A 22,919-nucleotide genomic window follows, 5' to 3' on the forward strand; every position below is an offset into this window, starting at 1 on the left:
ATTAACAAAACAAGAGAAGCATTGGAAGGAGAGCGGGCCTACGAACTGATCATGGAGATGGAAGTGCCCGGAGCCGTGAAGCCGGCAGCGGCCCGCGGCCCGCCCCGCGCTCTGACGGGCCGCTCCGGGCTGCCGCCATTGGCTCCGCGCGGCGCGGCCGGCGCCTCCGACAGCTGACAGCCGGCTGACGCCAGCGCCGCTGCTGCCGGCCGCCCGGCGCTCGGCTTTGTGCCGGCCTTCCCGAATGCAACTTTGAAATGCCATAAAAAGAACTTTAAGCTTTAAGAACTTTGCTGACACACTTCCCAGGGAAGATCCTGTCTTAGGTTTTCCTGCAAATCGGCTACAGGCGGAGGCTAGCGTACACTAAGGGCAAGTCTGTCCCACAAACATGCACCCTGAAGCCAATCCCTCAACCTGAATGTAATTTTCTTTTTTAAAATGAGCTTCCATAATATGATTGCTTCTAGTATTTCGAAAGACTCAATGTCTACCCAAAGAGCAGAAGTCTTCCATGGAAGTATTTTTGTTAATAATATTCATTAAGCAGTAATCACGACATTAATTCCAATATCAGAACCAAGACATGATGCAACAACCACCGGTAGAATTTATAAGCAAGTTAACTGCACTACATTGCAAAGAAAGTTACAGAGAAGGATTTTTCAGTGAGCAAGAACTATAGATGATTGTGGTTCAAAGAGGAAACAGATGTTTTAATGATGATAAACGGATTGTCTTCCAAACAGCCTTGAGAACCTACCATACAAATGCATTTATTAAAGATTACTGAATTACCATATGAATGAGCATTTTTTCCTGTTTTCAGGTCACTTGAATGTATATAAATAAATAAGTTCCAGGACAAACAACACAATATCATAGGGGGAAAATATGTCTTCATTATTTCTTTCAAGTCAGGCTAAGAAAGAAATGGAAAGTGTTCCGTTGATACAGGAAGAAAATACATCTCCCTGTTCACAAGGCTTTTATCACGTAAGAAAACATGACCATAGCAATACAGTTTTGATGACTTGCTTATTTTGTAAAGGTAGAAGAGTGCCAGACTCGTATTACTTCATCACTACTATCTCTGTAAGATTTTCGTTTCTCTCATAGCCCAGTTAGTGCTCATTTGACACTAATGTAGGGAAAAACATAGCATCTGGTAGTTGTCACAGTATTTTGCAAACAAGCATTCTGAGTTTAACAATCTGTAATGTGTATTGATTACTCACCATATCCACGAATGCCTCCTAAAGGGGAAATTATTCACATGCATCATGTTCACAGATCTTCCAACATTAGTGTTTTCTTTGTCAGACAGATTTATCGGTTAGGGTACTCATAGATGCATTCCAAAACAACTGCATGAGCAGTTAACAGCAGGGATTATTGCAAGAATTACTGTAATCCACAGAAATAAAAATGCCAAGGATCCGAAGAAAGACTTCTCACAGGGTTTTCTAGGTACACGTCCATCCTTTTATGCATCACTTGCTACTTAAAAAACATGAAACTAATCAGTATACAGGAACTGTTATGACAATGCCAACAGTTTGCCTTGATAAAAATCCAAGCGCTTTGGCTGTGAATTAAAGCATCTTCATATGCAGCATTTTGGACAGTTGGAAAAGGTTAGTCAAAAGATAGTTTCTTGTCATCCATGCCAAATCAGTGGTGAGGGGGAGATGTGTAACTTCAGATTGCTTTGCCATGTTCAGAAATGAATATTGCTTTTTCTTCTTTCTTAGACACATATTCATCAGTGACCACTTTAATGCAGTTTTCCTTTCTTACAAGCCCAGGGAACAGGACGATGTTTAAAAGCCATGTACGACAAACCCAAACTTCTTTCTAAATTTGATACTGTGGATTTATTTCCTCAACTAAGAAAGAAGGAAGGAAGTATGCTTTTTCTGCTCCATCGGCTAGGACTACAGTTAGATACCATCATGAGATACGATCATAGCATGATCAAATTCATTTTTGCTGTCTAACCCCCTAATAAGGCTGCCTGCTCCCTTTAAGTAAAATGACTAAGCGACCGGCTCTTCCACCGCAGAACCTAGTCCTGTTTTGATGCTATACTGTACCTAAAACCACGTGCATCGACTGGTACATTGCAAAATGAAAGCAAAGCTTTAGTCCCGCGTTACCTAAGCATTCTTTCTCTGCTGTCCTTTTCTCCCAGTCCGCCTCCCAGACAGCAGGTCTCGCTCCTGACGCTCCGCTGACACCCTCAGGAGGGCTCTTAAGCCCACGCTCAGGAGACGGCGTGTATTTCGAGGCAGCGCGGGCAACAGGCTCTTGCTTCGCCTTCCCTGACGGGAACCTCCGACCTGCCGCCGCTCCCCCGGCGCGGCCGCCCCGCAGCGGCCCCGGGCGCGGGCGGGCTCGGCGGCGGCGCGGGCCCTGCGGCAGGCGGGGCCGGGCTGCGGCGCGGCTCTGCCCGGCGGGGGCGGCGCTGGCGCCGGGGGGGCGCGAGGTGGGCGCTCCCGGCGCAGCGAGTCCCGCGCGGCCGCGCCCGCCCGCGGGCGGCGAGGCGGGGGGGCGGGGGCGCGGGCGGCGCGGAGCTGCCTTCCCCGGCGCGACCCGCCGCGCTCGGGCGGCGGCGGGCAGAGCGGAGTCGGCCGGGAAGGGCAGGAGTTCGTAGGAGGAGGGAGGTGCGGGCGGGAGAGCTCGCCCTGCTGAGCTCTGCTGAGGTGTAAAAGGTTTCTAGACAAGCTTCCACACTTCGGCGCGCCCAGGCCGCATACCCTTTGCTTGCCGTTCTTCTCAAATGGTCTCTGCTGCGCTAAGACTTTTTAAACTTCAAACGACCCCGAGCCCTTTTGGACAGGAAATCCTGCCGTACGGAAGCCAGCTGCAACTTCAATGACATTAAGACGTGATAAGACTGTGTATTTGATTAGGGTGTGGGTGGACTTGGGAGTAACATGGTAAAATACCGCACTGCACATTTTTATAGATCCTATTTCCTTAAGCTCGGTACTGTTGCTGTCACAGCTCTATTCTACAATTCCCCAAATTAGCCCTAGCACAGCTGATGCCATTCTGAAAGAAGAATAAAATACTAAACTACTTGAATGTCACAATGTGTTGACAGTGAAACAGTATTTATTTCAATTCAGCAATAAAAAGGGAACCCGTACCGCTGCACACATTTTTACATTACCGTACTCTGAAGACTTGCAGCACCAAAATACAACAGACTCCAAAATTTAAAGGGGCTGTAGCATCACTTATGTCCTACCACTCTATGCAGAAGATTGTTTTCTTTTTTCATTTAAATACAGCCACGACAGAGTTACAGATAGAATGAAAAATAGCCTTTTCTCACTAAGAAGTAACAAACCAAAGTATATAATCATGTTCAATAAAGATAAATATCCAATGTTACTTCTAAAAGGACCAGGTAAGCCGTTAGAACTGTTATGGTATGTTCATGCTTTATGTAAAAAGCACCACCCCCCACTTCACCCTCGCCAATTACTTTGGGAATTTATACCAGAGACATTTGCAAAGAGTAGAAACAAACTCTGAAAACTGCAAGGTTGTGTGATTAACCTGAATATGAAAAAACATTACATCTAAATAATCCAGTTGTCTATTGCTTTCCCTAGGCTAGATCCACTTATTATGAAATATTAACTACACCAAATGCTACACAAATCTGCACCATCACTATTATTTCATAGTGCACTTACCTAACTGCATACTTGCCCGAACATTCATGGGCACTGACATTTTCAACACTAGACTTACCTATTGCCTTGTACTATCTTGAGAAAGAACTTCTCAACACTGACCTAGCACCTAACACATTTCAAATCCTCAAACAAGTCTATTCTGCATCTATATACCATTTTATCTGGTTTTCTCTAGTATTAAGTTCAGCACGAAGCATAGCACCCATTGACTCAACTAATTTCATTCAGAAGCAGAGTTGCAGAAGGAGAGTGGGTGTTTATAAAGTTACAATATAGCATTACAAACCAGTTAAAGAGCTTGCCAAAAAAGTGGAATACGCAATATAAGGGTTTTGCAGAGCAGGGATAAATTAAAGCCAGAGACTTTAAACAGTAAAGAGTTTTTGTTACAGTTCCAATATAGGCTGATTTGTGAAACTCCAAAGTCCCTAACACTTTGTTAATCAGTTCACCTTAAAAAAAAAAATGCAACAGGTAAAAACATTTAGTGACATTAACTTTAGGGGCATCATCTTTTTTTGACCAGGTAAGCATGTTGGTATGTTAGTTCCAATTCAGTATCACCAAGTCCTTTGAAAAAGTAATTCAAGCACAATTTCAGTCAAAAAAAAAAAAAAAAAAAGTAATTCAAAGCAGATTTTGCTTTGATTCCTTCATTCTGTCAGTGCTGTGACCATTAGAATTTAGGCTATAGGAAGGTCTAGTGCACTTCCCCATTCCTGCAGAATCTAGGCTAGGCATAAAGAAGCTGGAGGAAGAAAGACAGAGACACAAAGAGTCTGCAAGTGATTATGGTTTTTCCATGAGATGGAGGAATCCCAGATTCCAGTCACTTCTGCAAGGTGTCCCTGAGAATTTTCCACTAAAATTAATTAGGTAGTAGACACAGCATGTTTGTAGCGGGAACCAGATTATCTGGAAGCACTTCTCACTTCCAAATAAATAGTCACACTGGACTACGGAGTGAGGATCTGTCCTCTCTCTCTTAATGGTCTTGGGAATCTTGCATTTCTGGCTGCCCAGTGAACCATCTAAACAGGGAGCAGTGAAGAGTATGTCCTATAAACCTTGTTTTTAATCCCCCTATTAACAGTGCAAAATTGCAAACACCATTCCATTTTGTTCTTTGGGGGTAGGAGGACCAAAGAGAGGATTATTTGCATCTCCATTTCTTAATTTCCATATAGTCTTCCTCCCACATCACTCTCTTTTTCAATTACTAGTGATACAAGAAAATTCACTTAAGAATTGACTAAGGTCTTTGTCTGTTAAACTAAAGTCCTATAGAGCATTTTCTTTGCCTCTTCTCATAGCTGCAAATGCACTAGAAGACAGCAAAGGAAGAGTTTACCTTGTGACATTTATGGTCATGATCATAGAATCATAGAATTGTTTGAGTTGGAAGGGACGTTTAAAGGTCATCTAGTCTAACGCCCCTGCAATGAGCAGGGACATCTTCAACTAGATCAGGTTGTTCAGAGCCCTGTTCAACCTGACCTTGAATGTTTCCAGGGATGGGGCATCTACCACGTCTCTGGGGAACCTGTGCCAGTGTTTCACCACCCTCACAGTAAAAATTTTCCTCCTTATATCTAGTCTAAATCTACACTCTTTTAGTTTAAAGCCATTACCCCTTGTCCTATCACTACAAGCCCTACTTATGATAGTGCTGAGAGGTAAGAACTGCTGTTCTACAAGTGTTAGATGTTTAATATAAAAATCAACAAAAACAATGAAAATATATAATATAAACCATACATATCACGAGAAACAAACTGCATCGGGGCATATAGAACTACCTTAGCATTTGTATGGTAAGGATGAGTAGAAATTTTCTGAAGAGATCAGTTTAACTTACTAAATATTTCTTAGAAAAAGGGACAAAAATAAGTCATTGAATCAAAAATTTTGGTGACAATACAATAACATACTGGGCAAAACATGTGTCTAGGAAGGTAAAGCTAATGCTTAAAGAAATGCTGAAAAGCCAGCTCTTAATAAGAGAGCACAGAATTTCAGCAGTGTCACTGCTAAATACTGGTAATAACCAATGGTAGCTTTTTTGAGACAGTATGCAAGATGAGCTGCTAACTTCAACCAGTAGATTCCAGGCAAGTATCAACCAAAAACCTTATCAATTGTTAATTGTATAAAAAGTCTCAAAATGCCCTCCAAGAAATGAATGGTTGTGGCACCTGAAAAATGCTATCAGTGACAAGGAGCATTCATTGAGATCGAGTCTGAGGTATGTGATACAGACTAACGCAAGAAACATGTTGCTAACATAAATATTGTGCAGACTAGTGATTTCAGGAAGAAGGTTGAAATAAAATTTTTTTTAAAGAAAAAAAAGGCCAAATGTGGCATTTTCGCAAGCACTTTTTAAAAACCAGTAAAGAGATTACCCAAACCAGAAAGAACTGAATAAAAATTAACCATCACTTGAATGTTAATATTGATTCATCTGTGATATTATGAAAATATAATGTATGGATGTGACAATTTCTCATAATTGGGTTCTATATTTTGAAAGTTAGGATCCCTGTATTATTTATAAATTCTCCATGAAAACCATATAAATTAAAAAATCGATTTGATTAATGACGTGGCAAGAAATGCATCCCACTGCACAGAGTTAAAGCAAATCATCCAAGTGATAGGTTTTCAGTCCTACAACCTTTTAGGTCCACAGAAGTTATCTTCAATAATAATAGCATAGAAAGTAAAGGCACATTCATCTCATCAGAATCCTCAACAGAGTGAGCAAATAAGCCCAGTAAACTCATTACCACATTTTAGAATGCTTTACTCACAGACAGGTGTTACATGAGTGTATGTCAGCCAAGTAACTCAGCTTTTTGTCCTGTCTGCTTCCTCTACCATCCACCCTGCATGGAAATTAGCTCACTATTGGACCCCTTTCTGGAGTAAGTAAACTTCCTTCAGAGAGGAAACATGTGCAACTTTGGAAACACTTTGCTAGAAGCAGTCCAGATAACAGTAGGTTTATTTATCTTTATTCTTCCTATACAGTCTTGTTGCATCCCTACAGGCCTTCCACCCTCAAGGCATCCTCATGACAAATTATAAGGCAAGACACATGCATTTTGGTGTCATGCTAGACAAACATCACTCCAATGGGTTCTAACAGAGCCTCACATAATTTCAGACACTCTGAACTGAAAAATGACAAAGAAAAAATTGTTTCTCTGTAACCAGAGAAGGTCTAAATGACTGCTATGTGGTGTGGATATAACCCACTCCACATAACTTGCCCTTAGGGCTTAAAAGCTTAGAGCCATAATTATCTCATTGAAAATAATATTAAAAGATAAAACTTCTAAAAACATATAGTTCACTTTTGAACAGCAATCATGAATTAGATAATGTTGCTAAGAGCTTGTGGCTACCCCTTAAGAAGTAAAAAAGCTTAGTTATCAAGTATATATTTGTTCTGAAAATGATGTGCTCAACTCTAAATGTAATCTGAGCAGAACATTCTCCATCCAAGCCCCAGTCCTTTTTGAAGTCCAAAGAATCTTCAGGTCAAGAACTTTGAACAATTAGTGGCATATGTGTCTTCTATTAACTTAGTTTGTTCTGTCGCTCTGGCTTTTCCCCCTTTCAATTAGAGCAAGACATGTTTTCAGGGAATCTCATTCTAAAATGTAAGATCTACTCAGGTGCATCAAAAATAATTATTGTTCCTCATCTCACTTGGTAAACATCAGTTCTTGCTACACTTTTGTGGTGCCATTTATTTCTTATAATTGATGTAAAAGGATCCTTAAAGTTGCATAGGTTTAAACTGGAATAGATGGAGTGGTGTGGAAAGGAATGCAGTGGTGGTACATCTCAGGGAGATTAAACTACCTTTTTGTCTCATTTGAAGAGAAATAGTTCTGCTCTCCTTGATACTACTGATTGGTGATGCTTCAAGAAAAATAACTGTCCCACATTGCAACATATCTCCCTAGATTAGGTAGCACTGGTTATTCTCACAGACCCATGTCTTCCCTATTGCATAAAGTAGGGTTCAGATGCTGTAATAATCATTCTATAAATGTAAACAAAAACTTTACATATATGCAAATTAAATGTAAATAGGAACTGCAGATCATTGTTCTCTCTCTTCCCATCTGACTCCTTTCCCTGCCCACCTACTGACCCACAAATCTTTTCCTTGAGAAAAGCACAAAGAAGAGCAACCACTCTAGTTTGCTGACAGAACGGAGATTTGACATACTAAAATTGGAATTAGTTTAAGCTCATGTTTATCAAATCATTTTGCCTCCTATGTGCTAGCTATCTTATTTATGGTCAGAAGCAGAGCTTGAGCTCTATGTAAGAAGTCACATTATTCAACTCACTGCTGTGGAATATGTGGCTGGCACTGCATTAGCCATTTGGATGTATGTGAAACAGGAAGTGACTTCTGGTAACCACAAATTCTAAAGTTTTACCTCAGTGAAAACATTAAGTATGACTGAAATTCCCAGAACAGTTTGGCAGAAGTTGTTTAAGAAAACCAATTGTCTGTTTTCACAACTGCAAAACTGAAACATTGAGATAACGATGACAGATTTGTATTTATATAGTGATAACAAACTGAAGTCAGATTAAATACACTTCCAGTGAATAGTCATGATCTATTCTATAATATGGAGATTATTGTGTATTATCTTTAATCATACTCTAGTTCAAATAGAACATAGTTCAGAGTACTCGAATCTTAAATTATAGGGTGGAATGAAATTTTACTTGTTTATACTTTGAAAAAAACAGAAATTAAATTTATTCCAGTAAATATTAGTTACTGCAGTATGATACAATATTATATTAATTCTGGAGGAAGAAGCTTAAAGTGAAACAAAGCATATGATTCAAGGTAATCCTATTTTTGTAAGTACTTTGTCTTCAATTTAATAAGTGATGCTAAAACAGGGATTATTTATTTTGCTCACAAACTTATCTGAGAAAACTGGTTTCTATTTTCAGTTCTTTTTTCCCAGACATGGGTACACTAAGAATGTTGTGAAGATGGCATGTGAGTCTACAAAATGAAGTTAACGTAATGGTGGTTGTTAGCAGCCCATACTTAAGTTGACTGAAAAAAAGTATTGGTGACTTCTGGAAAGACTTCTACTCTTGCCTTTAGGAGATGATGTTGACATGAATATTCAAAAGTAGTTGAGAATCTCACATGAGAAAACATAAACCTTTTCAGAAACTGTAAAGTATCAACATGAAAGGTAGAAGTTTGGGTTTTTTTAATCACAAAGTATGCCTTTACTATGCATACTGGAAACTCAGCTCTACTCCATTCATATCAGCTTTACCTTCTCTACAGGGTTGTGGAGTAAAGGTAGCCTGTAACATGTTTGGGGTTTTGCACAGCATAAAAAAACCCAACATCTGGTTATGTTTGCATTTCACTTTGTACTAATGAGCATATTAGCCTAGTGAAGATGGCTTCTTTCTATATTGCCAAGCATCATATGTATTCTGAACACAACCATATTTTGTAAAAGGAATGGTAACTACCTGAATGAACAATGCGGAAATGATTTACAAAAGGAAATGGAGAAAAAGAACTCTTCATTGACAATTCTTATGGAATCTTACTTAGACATACTTGGTTTTGACATATCCTGTCTAGGTGGCATCTTTTCTTGGATGGGGAAGGGGAAGTGGTAGAATGGGACACATGAAAAATAAGGGACAATGCTTTCAGATATTTTTTTCCTGAAATGTCATTTCTCCTAACATATCTTATTTTTCTATTAAGTACATTTTCTATCAAAGACATAGATCAATCAACTAAATTTCAATTTATGATTTATAATATGGTTTAGAACATTTAAATTATTTTTTTAATCATCTCATAAAACTTTGTAAAGCTTTGAGGTGTAGATCACCCTATCAGAATCATTAACCATCAGATTTCTGTTTTGTCTGGAGCTGCTTATTCATGAAAAATATTTCTTGTTACTTTTGAGATGGGAATAGACATACTGCAATTCTTTTGCTTTTAAGAAATTGAAATAAGAGGAAATGCAGACTATTTTCTATGTGAGGATTCCTGAAACTTCTCCAGACACTTTAATGAATTTTGCAACATCACATTTTCATATTAAACAAACTAGATCCTCCAGCATTGTGTCAAATTAGAACCTTTGATAAAGCTTTTCTGAGAAAAAAAATTGAACTACATTAGTATAATTTCTTTCTGAAATCAGAATATGAAGTCCGATATTTGAGAGCTAATAAATGAAAACCTTTTTTTTTTGCACTGATTTGCCCTGTTTTTGTTGGTTTTAATTTTATTTATGAGTAAAGAATTTCTGTCTGTTTGTAACTTAGTCATCAATAAATGTATTACGTGAAAACCTTCAGGGCCTGCAAAATCAAATCATTTCAATATTGAGATTATGTCATAAAAAGGGTTAGCAATTATGAAAGTAATGTAAGTAGTGTTGAGTCACTGAACTTGTCTTTCCCTTGTGGTCAGCCTATCCTCATTGGCATCAACAGACTTTCACAGTTTCAAAGTGTTTCAGGACTTAAAACTTCTAAGCATTACATTCCCTCTTACTGAACTACTTCAGGATCCTGTTATTTGATTCTTCTCTATAGAGATAGTTTCCTGACACTGAGTCATAGGAAAGTGTCACTACTGTACTCCTACAGCCTACTGTTTTTAAGAAAACCATGAATAAAAATACTAACTAAAATCCTAGAAATCCTAGAAGTCTAGTAGCATTTTACTTGGGAAATAATACCTTCTGACGGTGCTTCGTTCTCTTCTCTTACTAGCTCCTCATCTGCCTTAAAATTCTTTTCCTGATACTCATGTTTTCCATTTTAAACAGTAAGTTCCCAAGTGACACTGTAACAGAGATCATCTACATGAGTCCACCTACTGTTTTGCCTGGAAAATAATATTAAGATTGCTGAGAGCAACTTGATTTAGTAAGCACATATGATTTTATCTCATTTTCTATTTGTCTTGATGTCTAGTCATTCTGGTCTTCAGAACTTTTTTTTTTTTTTTTTTTTTTTTTTTTTTTTAAAGAAAAAGGCAGTGGTACCTGTCTAGATCACTTCCAGTCTCTTTAAATAGAAGTAACACATATACTATTCCAAATTTTATAATCTTATTAACAATCCCTACTTCAAGACTGAGATTTCCTGTATCAGTTCTTTCAAAGGTATTGAACAAAGACCATCCAGTCCCCATAGGTTAAGATCATTAATGCCGGAGGTTTGCTTCAATATCAATTGTAGCAATTTAGATTTGCATGCCTCTATTCTAATTATCTATCATGCCTGTCCTTATGCTTACAGTAATTTTCCTAATTAAAACTAAGACAAAGGAAGATATTCCTCCATTTCCTGTAATTCCCAAACCAACCCTATAGCATGTCTATGCTGCTGCTTCTCTTTATTTACACTGCTTTCACAGTTTATGCACCTTTTGTTTTCTGTTGGTTTATTGAGTATTTGATAAAGAAATCAGTCAGATTTATCTTGTTAGACTATCCAGTCCTTGCCATAGTTTACAGATTTTTTTGCAACACAAACATGAGAAGTTTAAATTTCTCATCATAATTCCTGGTACTATTTTTTTTATAAAGTTGGGATGTTTCTATTCAAATCCAAGCACTCTGGCAGAAGACCCCCTTCTATCAGGTAACATTCCCTCAAAACAATTCTTTTGCATCTATGCAACACCTTCCTTTTTATTTCCAGGTTTGGGTTGTTTTTTTTTTTTAATTTATAGAACTGGCATTCTCCTCCCCATACCAGTGGATGTGCAGATCCCATCGAGCTAATTTTTGTGAACAGACATTGAAGTTATTTCCTAATTGCCTTTCACAGATGCCTTTAGAACCAGTCCACCAACCCACAGGAGTCTGCAGAGCACATCTGATGCACATGCACAAACTGCACAATGTTGTCCTCCTACCTTTACACACATGCTCTTATGAATAATTTATTATTTGATAGGAGGGAATTATCATGGTGATTGCCTTTTGTATACAAATACTTTTTTTTAAGTCAGATCTGCATGAAATGTGAATTGTATAATCCTGCCTGGCCATTCCTAGCATTAAGTGACAACTTGTATTCTAACAAAAATACCTATATTTGTAACTTAGAGTACAAGAACTAAAACTCATAATTAAAAAGACATTGCAGCCAGTGTCTGCTTCTTAAGTAAAGAGTGGTTAAGAATCAAGCTCTAAACTCTGTTTTCTCAGAATTTAAGGAAACCACATAATTTAAAGTGTCCAAATGAAGGTAATTCAGATAGCAGTTCTCTCTGCCACCTGCAGATGGTAGGAAAACACACTTTTAACTTTTATAGTGTTAAGAGATTCCTACTGTTCCAGGAATAGTATACAGGTGTTGCTCTAATATATACTGCTGGATGAAAATTTTGTTGTTTGTGCATATGTAGCTGGAATGTGTATGGAAAAGTACTCAGCAATAAGTACATAGTATTTTATAGCAACATAGAACCACAGACTTAGGGAAACTAAGAAACATAAAAGAGACAATATCTTTATCTCAAATGGTTTACAATCCTAAATTAAGTAGAAAACAGTGGGAAATTATTATTCATTACATAGAGAAGTGGACTAAAATGTTCTTAACAGAAGCAGAATATTAAGCTGATTATAAAGTACTTAATGAGATTTAGTAAATGAATATGGGCCAATATTCGCCGTACACAAAGCTATTCTTGATTTCTTTTTAATTTATTATTTAGAGGAGTACAATAAAGAGCAAACATGACAATCCAAGTAGCAAAACCCTCTGGTTTGCAGATTGAGGTGCAAATTTGCATGAGTTTATAGCAGCTTTTTCTGAAGATGGAAGTCCAAACCCTACTGCATTTATGTCACTGAAAATGTGGAGTAACCGTCCATGGTGTTAACCACTACCAGGTGGTTGTGAACAAACTGAGAAGTCCTGAGATGCCTCACTGATTATTTCCTCAAATATATATAATGCAAGAAATGGAAGTCTTCCCCCACAACATCTCTGACTGTGAAAAGTATAATGCTTAGAAATTGGAGAATCAGCTTTTATGAAGCACACAAAACATAAAAACATGCCTTTTTTCCTAAATGCTGCCAATGTTTTTGAAGAAAAGCCTCCTAAATTGGGTATCTCTGAGACAGGCAGCAACTTTAGCTGCTTTAGACAGATCAACTACTGACTGGTCTCCTGCAGGCTACTGAAATATTCTTCAGAGAATTCCTTCCATTTGGCAAATTTTTTAAGCAAGATGAGACGGTGAGACACAATGGGACTCATACAGTTTAAGTTAGACATATATTTGATGTCTCTGCAGGATCAGATGAGTCTATGTCTAGTTCCCCATTATCCCTGGCGACTGAGAGCAAGGTGTTGCACTATATTGCATACTTACATGCTGAATATTAGATCTAGTCAGGGAAAATGAGAATTTATTTACTTTCCAACTCTATTAAAATATTCCTGCAAACATAAGTCACCTCTGTGACATTAAAAACTAACAAATTAGATCTTTTTCTGGTATTTGATTATTGAAATTGGGACCATATAACTGGTATGAAGGCAGGCATCTATGGCTCCAGTTAGAAGATCAGGTCACTAAAGTCAAGCCTTCTGCTCACTAGCTACTAACACTTGGGAAATTTGGGAAGTTGTCATGACATAATTTCATCTTTGTTTTGCCAACATAAACCATGAGAAACATGGAAACTTGTTAGCACCACGGAAAGCCAAGGCAGCACTGTTTGAAGTAGAAAACCCTTATTTGGCATGCTATGCCTGGGCCATAGTGACTGTGCTGCTTTTGTTATTTATTCAAAACTACATATATTCAAACACATTGTCTGAAATGCCTCAGCAGTAACTATCAAGTGCAATGTGGACAAAAATCCAAGAGAGTTTATTAGAAAGATTAATGAAGAAAATGAAAATGAAAGTTATTTTTCCTTAAATGTTCATTTTTCAGATTTCTTCTTTTAACTAAAGTTACTAGAATACTATTATTTCCTGATAGTCTGATAAGTAGCCAGTTCCTCTAAAAACAAGTTTTAAAAGCTCTTACTTGTGTCTGCCTTCATATGAAATTTTCCAACAAAGTTGTATATGGGATAAATTAGGTAAAATAAAGGAGAAAGAGAGCATGCTTTCAAAGCCTGTTCTGCTGATGTTCCCTATTTTCAAAATTGTGAAGGTAATTTTTGATTATTAAATGAAAAAAAGAATATCTGTCTGTATAAATCCCAAATAGTTTTTCCTTAGAAAGTGATCCCTATAACATGTATGTCCTGGAGACTTCTCAGAAGATTCTGATTTTTTCACTCTACAGCTTGAAAGCTTGTGTGTGTGAAGAAACAGAACAGATGTCTGTTAGTAATCATAGGCCACACACTAGTTTTTTGAGTAAATTACATTCTTCTTAAAGGAGGATAGCAGCCTTGACATGTTTACATTCTAAAATATTCTTCCTCAGTTAATGTAGATAACTGGGGACAGAACCATCTCACTACTCCCTACAGAATGATAATAAAGCTATCTACAACTTCTTACTGCCCTCATGATTTGCATTTTAAAATAATGAAACTCTGGCCTGTGCCCAAGGTATTTCTTGTGTGGATTAGGTAGATAACTCATTGTGGAAATGATCTTTAGCACCTTATATATAAAACAAAATTATAATAAATGTGACTTATAGCTTCCTATTGCAATACTAAGCTAAGACTGAAAAGCTGCTGAATGACTTCTTCACAAAATACTGGTTTAGGTTGCCAACTAAATAAACCTGTTATCAAAATGCAATACATCATTACAAATAAAGCCTGATGCCAGCATCTAACTACCTTATATCTTCTCACAATGACTCATATTAGTGTATTTTGCCAGGTATTAACTCTAAATTTGTTCCAATACTGGACTAAATAGAAAATTGTTTCTCAACCATTTTCTACTATTTATGGTTATCCCTCATTGCCACTTCACCCAGAAGACTCTCACTCTCTAGAAGATATTTTGTTGAGGAAAGAATGTATTAATCTCTTGGTAATGAAATGATTCATGTTACATTTGACACAGGTCAACCAAAAACCTATATTATTTTATTAATCTTTGTTGTGAGGAACACAAGTTTACTACTTGTAAGAAGGCTCATAAAATTTCCAATTTTCTCAAGTGTGTTGCATTGTAAAAAGATTGGGAAAAACAGTTCTAATCACTCATTTAAATCAATGTTTAAACTCTAAAAGGTAAAACTTTAACTAATTGATATATTTAAATTTTTTGTTGTTGCTGTTTGATCACTTGAAAGGGCATGATGCAATACTCTCTTTTTAAAAAAACAATGTTAAGTTCTGATTTTCCAAAGAAAAAAATTCAAGGGCAAACCAACACTTTTCAAAACTAGGAGAATAACAGAATTGCCTGAATTAAGATTTGAACATCTGAATTTTTCCTCTAGAGGGCTGGATATGCAGCAGCTCCACTGAATGAACAGGAATTTGGAAAACTCACCACCTGAAAAATAAGGCAGTTTCCGACCTTTTCTTTCCTATCACATACAGTTTCTTTCTGTACTTTGCTTTTCCAATCACATCTAGCCTCAATATTGCCATTTCATTTTGCTCATGACAGCATAAGCATGAATTAAAGAAGAAAACCAAAACCATGTAATGAACAAAACCAGCACTGTTGTTTTCCATATTCTGTATACCTACTCATAGTTTTGACTAATACACACTATGCTTGTAACACTGAAACCCACATTTGTTTTTAAACTGGGACAATGACAGATTAAAATAGTGCAGAAATCATACCCAACATAAAATTACCAGTTGCTACTTAAAGAAGGAGGTGGCTGTTGCAGATTACAAGTGTGAGTAATGGTCCATCTAGGCAGAAACCATGATGTCTGTATGGAAGGGAATGCTGCCTAAATCCTGCCAAAGATCACCTGTTAGAAAACAATATTCAGAACGCATATGAAACTCCCCGCTCTATTATTTGAGCAGTAAGTATCTCTTTTCGCTTATCCTTTAGAGAGCTGATAACTGAACCTAGGGTTTGGTTTTTTTCTTTTCTCATATGGAACAAAATTTGAAAAAGAAACCCTGAAAACATCTGTAGATACATGAGAAATAAAGTTCACAGGAAATTTTCAAACGTACTTTGCAATAACTATTGTAGCAGTAACTATTCACAGTAACCATGCATTTATAGCATAAAGTATAAAATTCACGTTTTTCACAGCTGGCAAAAAGTTACGTTACATTCATTAGTTGAAGGAGAAAAGTTCTAAACTGAGAGGAGGTGCATTGTAATAGACATACATAAAATTGTTACACAAAAAATTATTTTTCCTTCAATGTCAGCAGATCCAAATGGAATTTTTGATGTTAAATCAAGTAACAGGAAAACTTGCTATGTAGGTTTTCTATAATCAGTTCAGGATATTTAAAATTTTAACTTACAGCCACTAGTGAAGCTTATCCTGGTACAATCAACGCATGTTTCAGATAACTTTACATAAATTTATTAAAAGGTAACAGGCAGAAATTGAAGTGCATTGAAGCATCATGTCATAATGCTTCCAATGGTTCAACTATTCTTTCACATTCTATTCTGGGATCTTTCATAGGCTCATAAAGCTCTTCTGAATCTCCTAGTTATAGTGTTTTTCATTCAGTCTTTATATATTTCTCAGTGTTAATAGTTCAACAGTACACAGATGTCTTCTACACATAAAGAAATATTATACTCCATAAGGAAGCATTAATAAAGGCTTTTAGAAAAAATTATGCATAAGCTTGATCAAAAAGGATGACCAGAAGGTTTTCAATATAAAGTTTTTTACTTTAGTATTGGACAATACCTGATCTGTGCCACAGAAATAAATCACTCCTGGAGAAAACAGTTTTGATCTTAGATATATTTTATATGATTTTGGAAAGATTAGTTATTCTTTATAAAGTGCTTTATATAAAGCTTTAAAGATGTAAAGCTAACCATGAATGCCAATATAATTAATACAGTTAAAGCAATAAAGCAACGGTGTATGTTGTACTGTTCAATGATAAATTCCTTTGTGATACTTAGATATGAGTTTGAGGACCAACAGCAATCAACAATTAGAGTGTACTATTTTTAAACTGCAACATGTCTCCTGAAACATCATTTCATGACCCTTCATGAATTTTCTAATGAAGTTGTATGTAGTGTGAAAAACTGAACAAGTATCTTTGAATATGATAGGAAATAATATTTAAAGAGAGTCTCACTAATAACTAAAGTCTTAATATGCAATCATCAAGAATTTAACGTTAAGAAAGTGGAAATAATTATAGAAAATATTTTAAAATTATCAGTTCTTCATGTATTTCTTAAGAGAGCTGAAGACTGAACAGAATGGCAATTCTTTATTTTCAAAAAGTAGTTATGGAACTGGGATCTCACACGAATATACAGGGAATACCCCATGAGAGGTGGTGTTTTATATTATCCATGCAGTTAATACCACACACTTCAAATTAATTTCAAGTTGAAGACTCATCTGATAAAATTTCTTTAAATAAGTTTGGACAGGGAGGTTTTATGGGAACAAGCAAATGATTTCATCTGCTGTAAATTTATTGCGATGTTTTAAATGTTATTTATGGAATACTATTACACTGACCCAGATGAAGTATTTAAACAGGCCCTCCTTTTTTATAACAATGAAAAGACAGCTGTCTGTCCTGAAAGAGAGATAATGGAGGTTGCACTGCAAACCCATACATTTGGTTTCAAACCTTTTCCTGCAATGGCATTCAAAATTTGTTTTTTAAGCACCAAAATATACACATTTCTTAAATAATGTGTTTCTAGGCACTTCTTGTTTTGGATCAATTTAATCATTAAAATTTCACGTTTTACAGGTTGTCAAGGTTCTAACTGAAGAGTAGTACAATGGTGGAAAGCTTTGACAAGAAACAATGCACCTAAAATATCTGGCTGTAGACAATAATCACAGAATCACATGACTGGTGGAATTAATCATAATTAACAGCCTCATCAAAAGTACAGGAACAATATGACAAGTGTTTGGTGCCTTCAGATCAGAATATGAGGCCTGAGGATCATTCTAACACTGACATTTTATGCATTCTGAACGCAAAGAAAATTACTGTTATCACAAATAGTGCTTAGCCAAACACTGCATTTGGGCAAAGTTACCTAAAATTTTCAAGATGACATAAGATAGACTGTGCCTTAAACATTGATGTTTTACTTATGAATTGGGTGACAGTATTGCAACTAGATGGTATCCAACCACATCTAAAACCCAATCATCATCATGTAAATATTCATTATAAAATATATCAAAACATATGATTTTTAAAAAGTCTAAAAATGTAAAAAAATCTCATAAAATTTGAGGCATGTTCTTAAGAAGACATAAGGATATGCCCTTACTTATTCATGTGCAGTTCAGGTGAACAAACAGCTCAGGCAGGTGATGAAGACTCTAGATTAACATTAATTTTACTAGGAAAGATACTTTTTGCCAAGGATTCTGCAATTTTTTCATTGTTCATAAAAATATATTTTTTCATACAATTCAATTTAATTCAGGTATGTAAGCAAAAAATATAACTACAGATTTTGGGACAAAATTATTTACTCCTCATATAAGAACAATACCCCCTCCTCCAGCACTAAATCTCTGTATGTTTACTGATAAACTCTCAAAAGGTCCCATTCCAGAAAATAGCCTCTCTCGAGTTTTAGGTGTGTTCATTTTGCAAATGACTAACAGTCCTATAGAAATCTCAAGGCAAGACCTGGAGGACACAGATTAAGCATTTTCTACTTATTTCAAAATATATAGCCAAACTGTACACATTCATTAAAGTTGTGTAACTTTCAGGGTCTCTAGGCAATGTATAGGAACGCACATATGCAGATATTGCTGAAGAAACTACAGCACAATACTACGTTCAGTTCTACGCCTGGAGTGTCTGATAATCAGCTCACAAGCATATTGCAAAGAAAGCTATTAAATAATGACAGCATTATTCCAGAAAAGCAATGATCTGAAAGACCATTGTAGAAACCCTCAAGAATACACTGTAAAGGTAGGCTGCAGGTTGTGGCATATTTTGAAAAATGGAAAATACAAATTGTATGTCTTTCTTTTGGAAGAAAAATAAATAAATTCTTGTGAAGATCAGCCAGTTCTGGTTTATTGGGGGTTTTGTTTGGTTTTGGGCTAGGTTTTTCATGTGTGTTTTGTTTGTTTGTTTGTTTTTTAATGTACAGAGTCAAGCAATGCTTCACTGATCAACATTTGTACTGAGCTGAAGGTCAGACTGCAAGCCCATACATCTGAATTAGTAATTGCCTTTCAGGTACTGGCGAACTACAGAATCATTGCAATGCCATTTAGAATCATAGAAGCATAAAAGAGCCCAGGTTAGAAGGGACCTTGAAAGATCATCAGGTCCAATCTTTCACAGGAAAGGGAGCCTAGGTTTCGTAAAAAAAAAAAAAATAAAAATTGAATTGTTAAAAAGAGAATGAAGGAGTTGGAAATGCAAAGCAATTTTTTATTATTGTCATTATTTTAAAGTTTTCCCAGATTGTCCCCTAGAATTGTCTATAGGATATATAAAATAGTTCAGTTCATAGATTTTAAAACTAGGAGAGATCACTATAGGCAGCAGCTTTTAAAAAAGCAAATGTGAACAAAGTCTAGCTCAGGAATTTCTTCACCTAACCCAATAAAATGTGGTTTAAACATTTGCATTGTTTGGTTTTTGTTTTGGTTTGGGGGGGTTGTTTTCTTTTGCTTTGTTTTTAAGAGACATATTCTAAAGACTTCAAATGTTGAACAGCTCATTTTACATTTAAGTGATTTGTTTTAAAGTAGCTTTATATATCTCGCTAACTTTACACAGTGATGGAATATTGTCACAGTTTTCCCTGTCAGGTTAGAAAGCATATACACATTAAGCATTTTAGCTTTGTAATGTCCAGTATTTATTTTAACAATTATCCAATAATATCTTTCATGGGCAGGGTGTGATTTTGCCCAATACTGTCTGCTCAAAGCTTTGGTGCAGGCCATTTGTAGTATATGCTGTTCTGTTTGGGTAATAAATTCAAACCTGAGCAACAGAAAAAACAAACTACTAAAGAACAAGATGCATCTCTGTTACAAAGGTTTACCAAAAAAATATTTGAGTAGAAATACCTTCTTACTTTCAAATATAAATCCCGTCCTATTTATTCCTTCAGTAAGTCAGTGACCTGTCCTATAGCAGTTCGTCAGACATACGTCAAAACACTCATGACTTCACTGAGACCAAACATCCAATATTCTCAAAAGTATTACTTCAATTTTATTTCAGAAAAAAAAAAAAAAGCCAGTAATGTAGCATTTATAATTACTGCTATTATAACAATGTATTGTAAATCAAAAGCTAAAGAAAAATAGTTTGGGAACATGAACGGTTACTAGCTTCTTGCTTTCAAGAAATGAGTGTATCTGAAAACACTTTCAAATCAAAAGCCCTGAAATTCTTATTTTAAAGCAAATTACAGAACTGTATCTTTTGTATTTAAAAAATAATTAAATGCTTTAAGAAAAGTAAATGATAGCTGCTTTAAGCTTTAAAATATACTGTGAAAGTGAACACGTCAGGTTGAGTGTGATGCATTGAAACCAACAACTCCTACCTATGATGATTTTTTTTTTCAACATGTACTATGCTATCAAATAAGAACAAGAGAAATTAAGCATATATTTGGAAATGCAAAGTCTGCATTGGGATGAGCACAATATACATCCAAGTATTTTTAATATGCGATATTTAACTAATACAAGGGAAGAGTCTGAATGGTTTTCAATTGTCCTCAGTTATGTAAAGAACACTATTCCTTTTCAGCAACTGTAACCAGTACTGAAGCACTTTCTGAAAATGTCTCTAGATTCCAAAAAAGAACCAAATAACTTCAGATGAAAACACTCAAATCATAAGGTCATCTAGCTCCATAGACTATGCAGCCCCCACACTAAGAGTTGCTTTTGATCAAAACACATACAAGAGGAAGACTGAACTTCCTTAACTTCCAGCAGCATTACTACCTGTGACATTGCCAGCCTCAGCATGGGCTATGTACACACTGCAAAGCAAAAGGTGGCTTAGGAACTACCAGGCTCTGGAACCGTGATATCTCCTTGGCTCTTCCTCAGACCACTCCAACTAGTTCTCTCTAAGATAAACCTAGGATAGGGTCCTGAAGTAGTTCACCCTAAAGACGACTCCCAGCAGGTGATAGGGACCAGACTGCATCAAGCTTGGTGTCCTTTGACCTACACAATCCTCCAGCACTCCCCTAGAGTTTTTGATCCCCAAACATTGCTAAATGCCTGCATGCAACATCTCAAGACCTGCAGTGTAAAAACAATAGTGCAGTGGGCTACATTACAGCCTGTATTATTTCAGACACTTTCAACTGAACAAACATATAAAAAATAATAATTATCTTGCTGTCACAGCAGCATCATATAGGGCCCAGAGGGAATTGAGAGCCGAGTGCTGTGCAAAGACAACACATGCCATCTGGTCTAGAGTCCCGAGTAACTTGGACCATTCTGCATCATTTAATTTATGGGTTAAGCATCACACCCGGGAACTGATGCATTTTGCAGGATAGACAGATGACTACTTCAGTCTTCATAAAATCCATGCCATGAGGACAGGTCCTAGCAGAAAGCACTGAAATGGACTAAGGTCTGGATCCAAAACACACTCAGGAAATTAGGCAGAAGGTCTTGATAACTTAGGATAAAGGTACTGCAAACACAAACACAGAAGACTAGCTCCTCTAATTTTGTTGGACATATTTAAATAAATTATTTAAATCTGCAAAATTAATTATGATTTAAAATAGCATGTGAAAATAATGATTTAAATAATTGATTTAAATCTTGGTGTGCATTTGTATTTTTCAGGTTTTTACCTAAAGAAATGTTCATCTTTATAGTTCACACTCATTTTCACTAATCAAGATACACTATACCTATATATATTTTAAGTAATTACATAGTTCAGTAGACATTTAATAAGTTTCTTAGCTTTTCATACTATTTTATGATGTTAAAATATTAAATGACACCTTTATAAAATTTGATGATGCATCTTTTATCCAAGGGTTCTGGAAAGCTGGATTTCACTGGAAACTGAAATTCGATTGCAATACAGAAATCATCACTTTAGGGTGTTTGTTGTTATTTAAATTATTATTTATAGAAAAGAATTACTGTGTTATAGATATTTAAAGAAAAATAGTGGTGGGCATGGATTTCAACTGGCATGCAAATAATTGAGTCTTGAATACAGGAAAATTGAATACAGCAAGAGACTTTTTTGCATCCTTCCAGACTTCAGAACTGAGATTCAGTCTTGGGGTATTTGGGGGATCTTGGTTTTATTTTCCTTTTCTTAAAATGATTAGGAGAAGGAAACTAGTAGCTGGCAAAGCAGGAAAACTAATCAGCTTTTCTATTTCAATATTGACAAAAGCAATCTGAATGAAAGAAACAGATTTTTTTTTTGGCTTTGGGCTGTGAAGAATAAGCTACTGTTCCTTACAGCCAGTTTAACTTTTCAGCATACTGGTTTTAAGTGCTTGGTCATGAATTAGGATAAGTTTAACTTGCTGCAAAGCTTTGACAGTAAATATACACAATGGTGTATTTACAAACAAAAAAAAAAACCAAAACCAAACCCAAACCAAAACCAAACCAGTTTGCATTATTTTAGTAATTACTCATTCTATACTCATGGAATTATACTCATAGAATAGAATGGGAGAAACCCATTCATCTATTGTATTTTCCGCAAAAAGAAGTCTAATTAACAGAAATAACTACTAGACACAAATACAAGAAGTACGAAGTAAACTAAAACCTAAAACTAGATTAGACTACATGAGATTAGATCACATCACATCACATCACATCACATCACATCACATCACATCACATCACATCACATCACATCCTGGAAAGCAAAGTAAAAAATATCTGATGTTATCTTCAGCTACAACTAGATAGAACACTGCCTGTTAAACTCTAAAACATTCATTAATTTAATGTGTCTGAAAGGTTTCATTTTTAGAAATTTA

At 36.1% G+C, this 22,919-nt stretch overlaps 1 protein-coding gene across 3 annotated transcripts in view; it reads right to left on the minus strand.

The window, feature by feature from the left end:
* Nucleotides 1-22,919, minus strand: part of PDE4D (phosphodiesterase 4D) — a 421,789-nt gene that overhangs the window by 294,134 nt on the left and 104,736 nt on the right. Inside the window, exon 1 of one of the 3 annotated variants that reach the window (XM_074855374.1) lies at nt 1,239-2,307. The exons of the other annotated variants lie outside the window; for them this stretch is intronic. Coding sequence (XP_074711475.1) covers nt 1,239-1,285 — 47 coding nt within the window. The 5' untranslated portion in view covers nt 1,286-2,307. Of the gene's footprint in view, nt 1-1,238; nt 2,308-22,919 lie in introns of those variants that run through there. 3 annotated transcript variants of the gene reach the window in all.

The sequence above is a fragment of the Strix uralensis genome, chromosome Z (assembly GCF_047716275.1).
Source record: "Strix uralensis isolate ZFMK-TIS-50842 chromosome Z, bStrUra1, whole genome shotgun sequence".
NCBI classification, from domain to species: Eukaryota; Metazoa; Chordata; class Aves; order Strigiformes; family Strigidae; genus Strix; species Strix uralensis.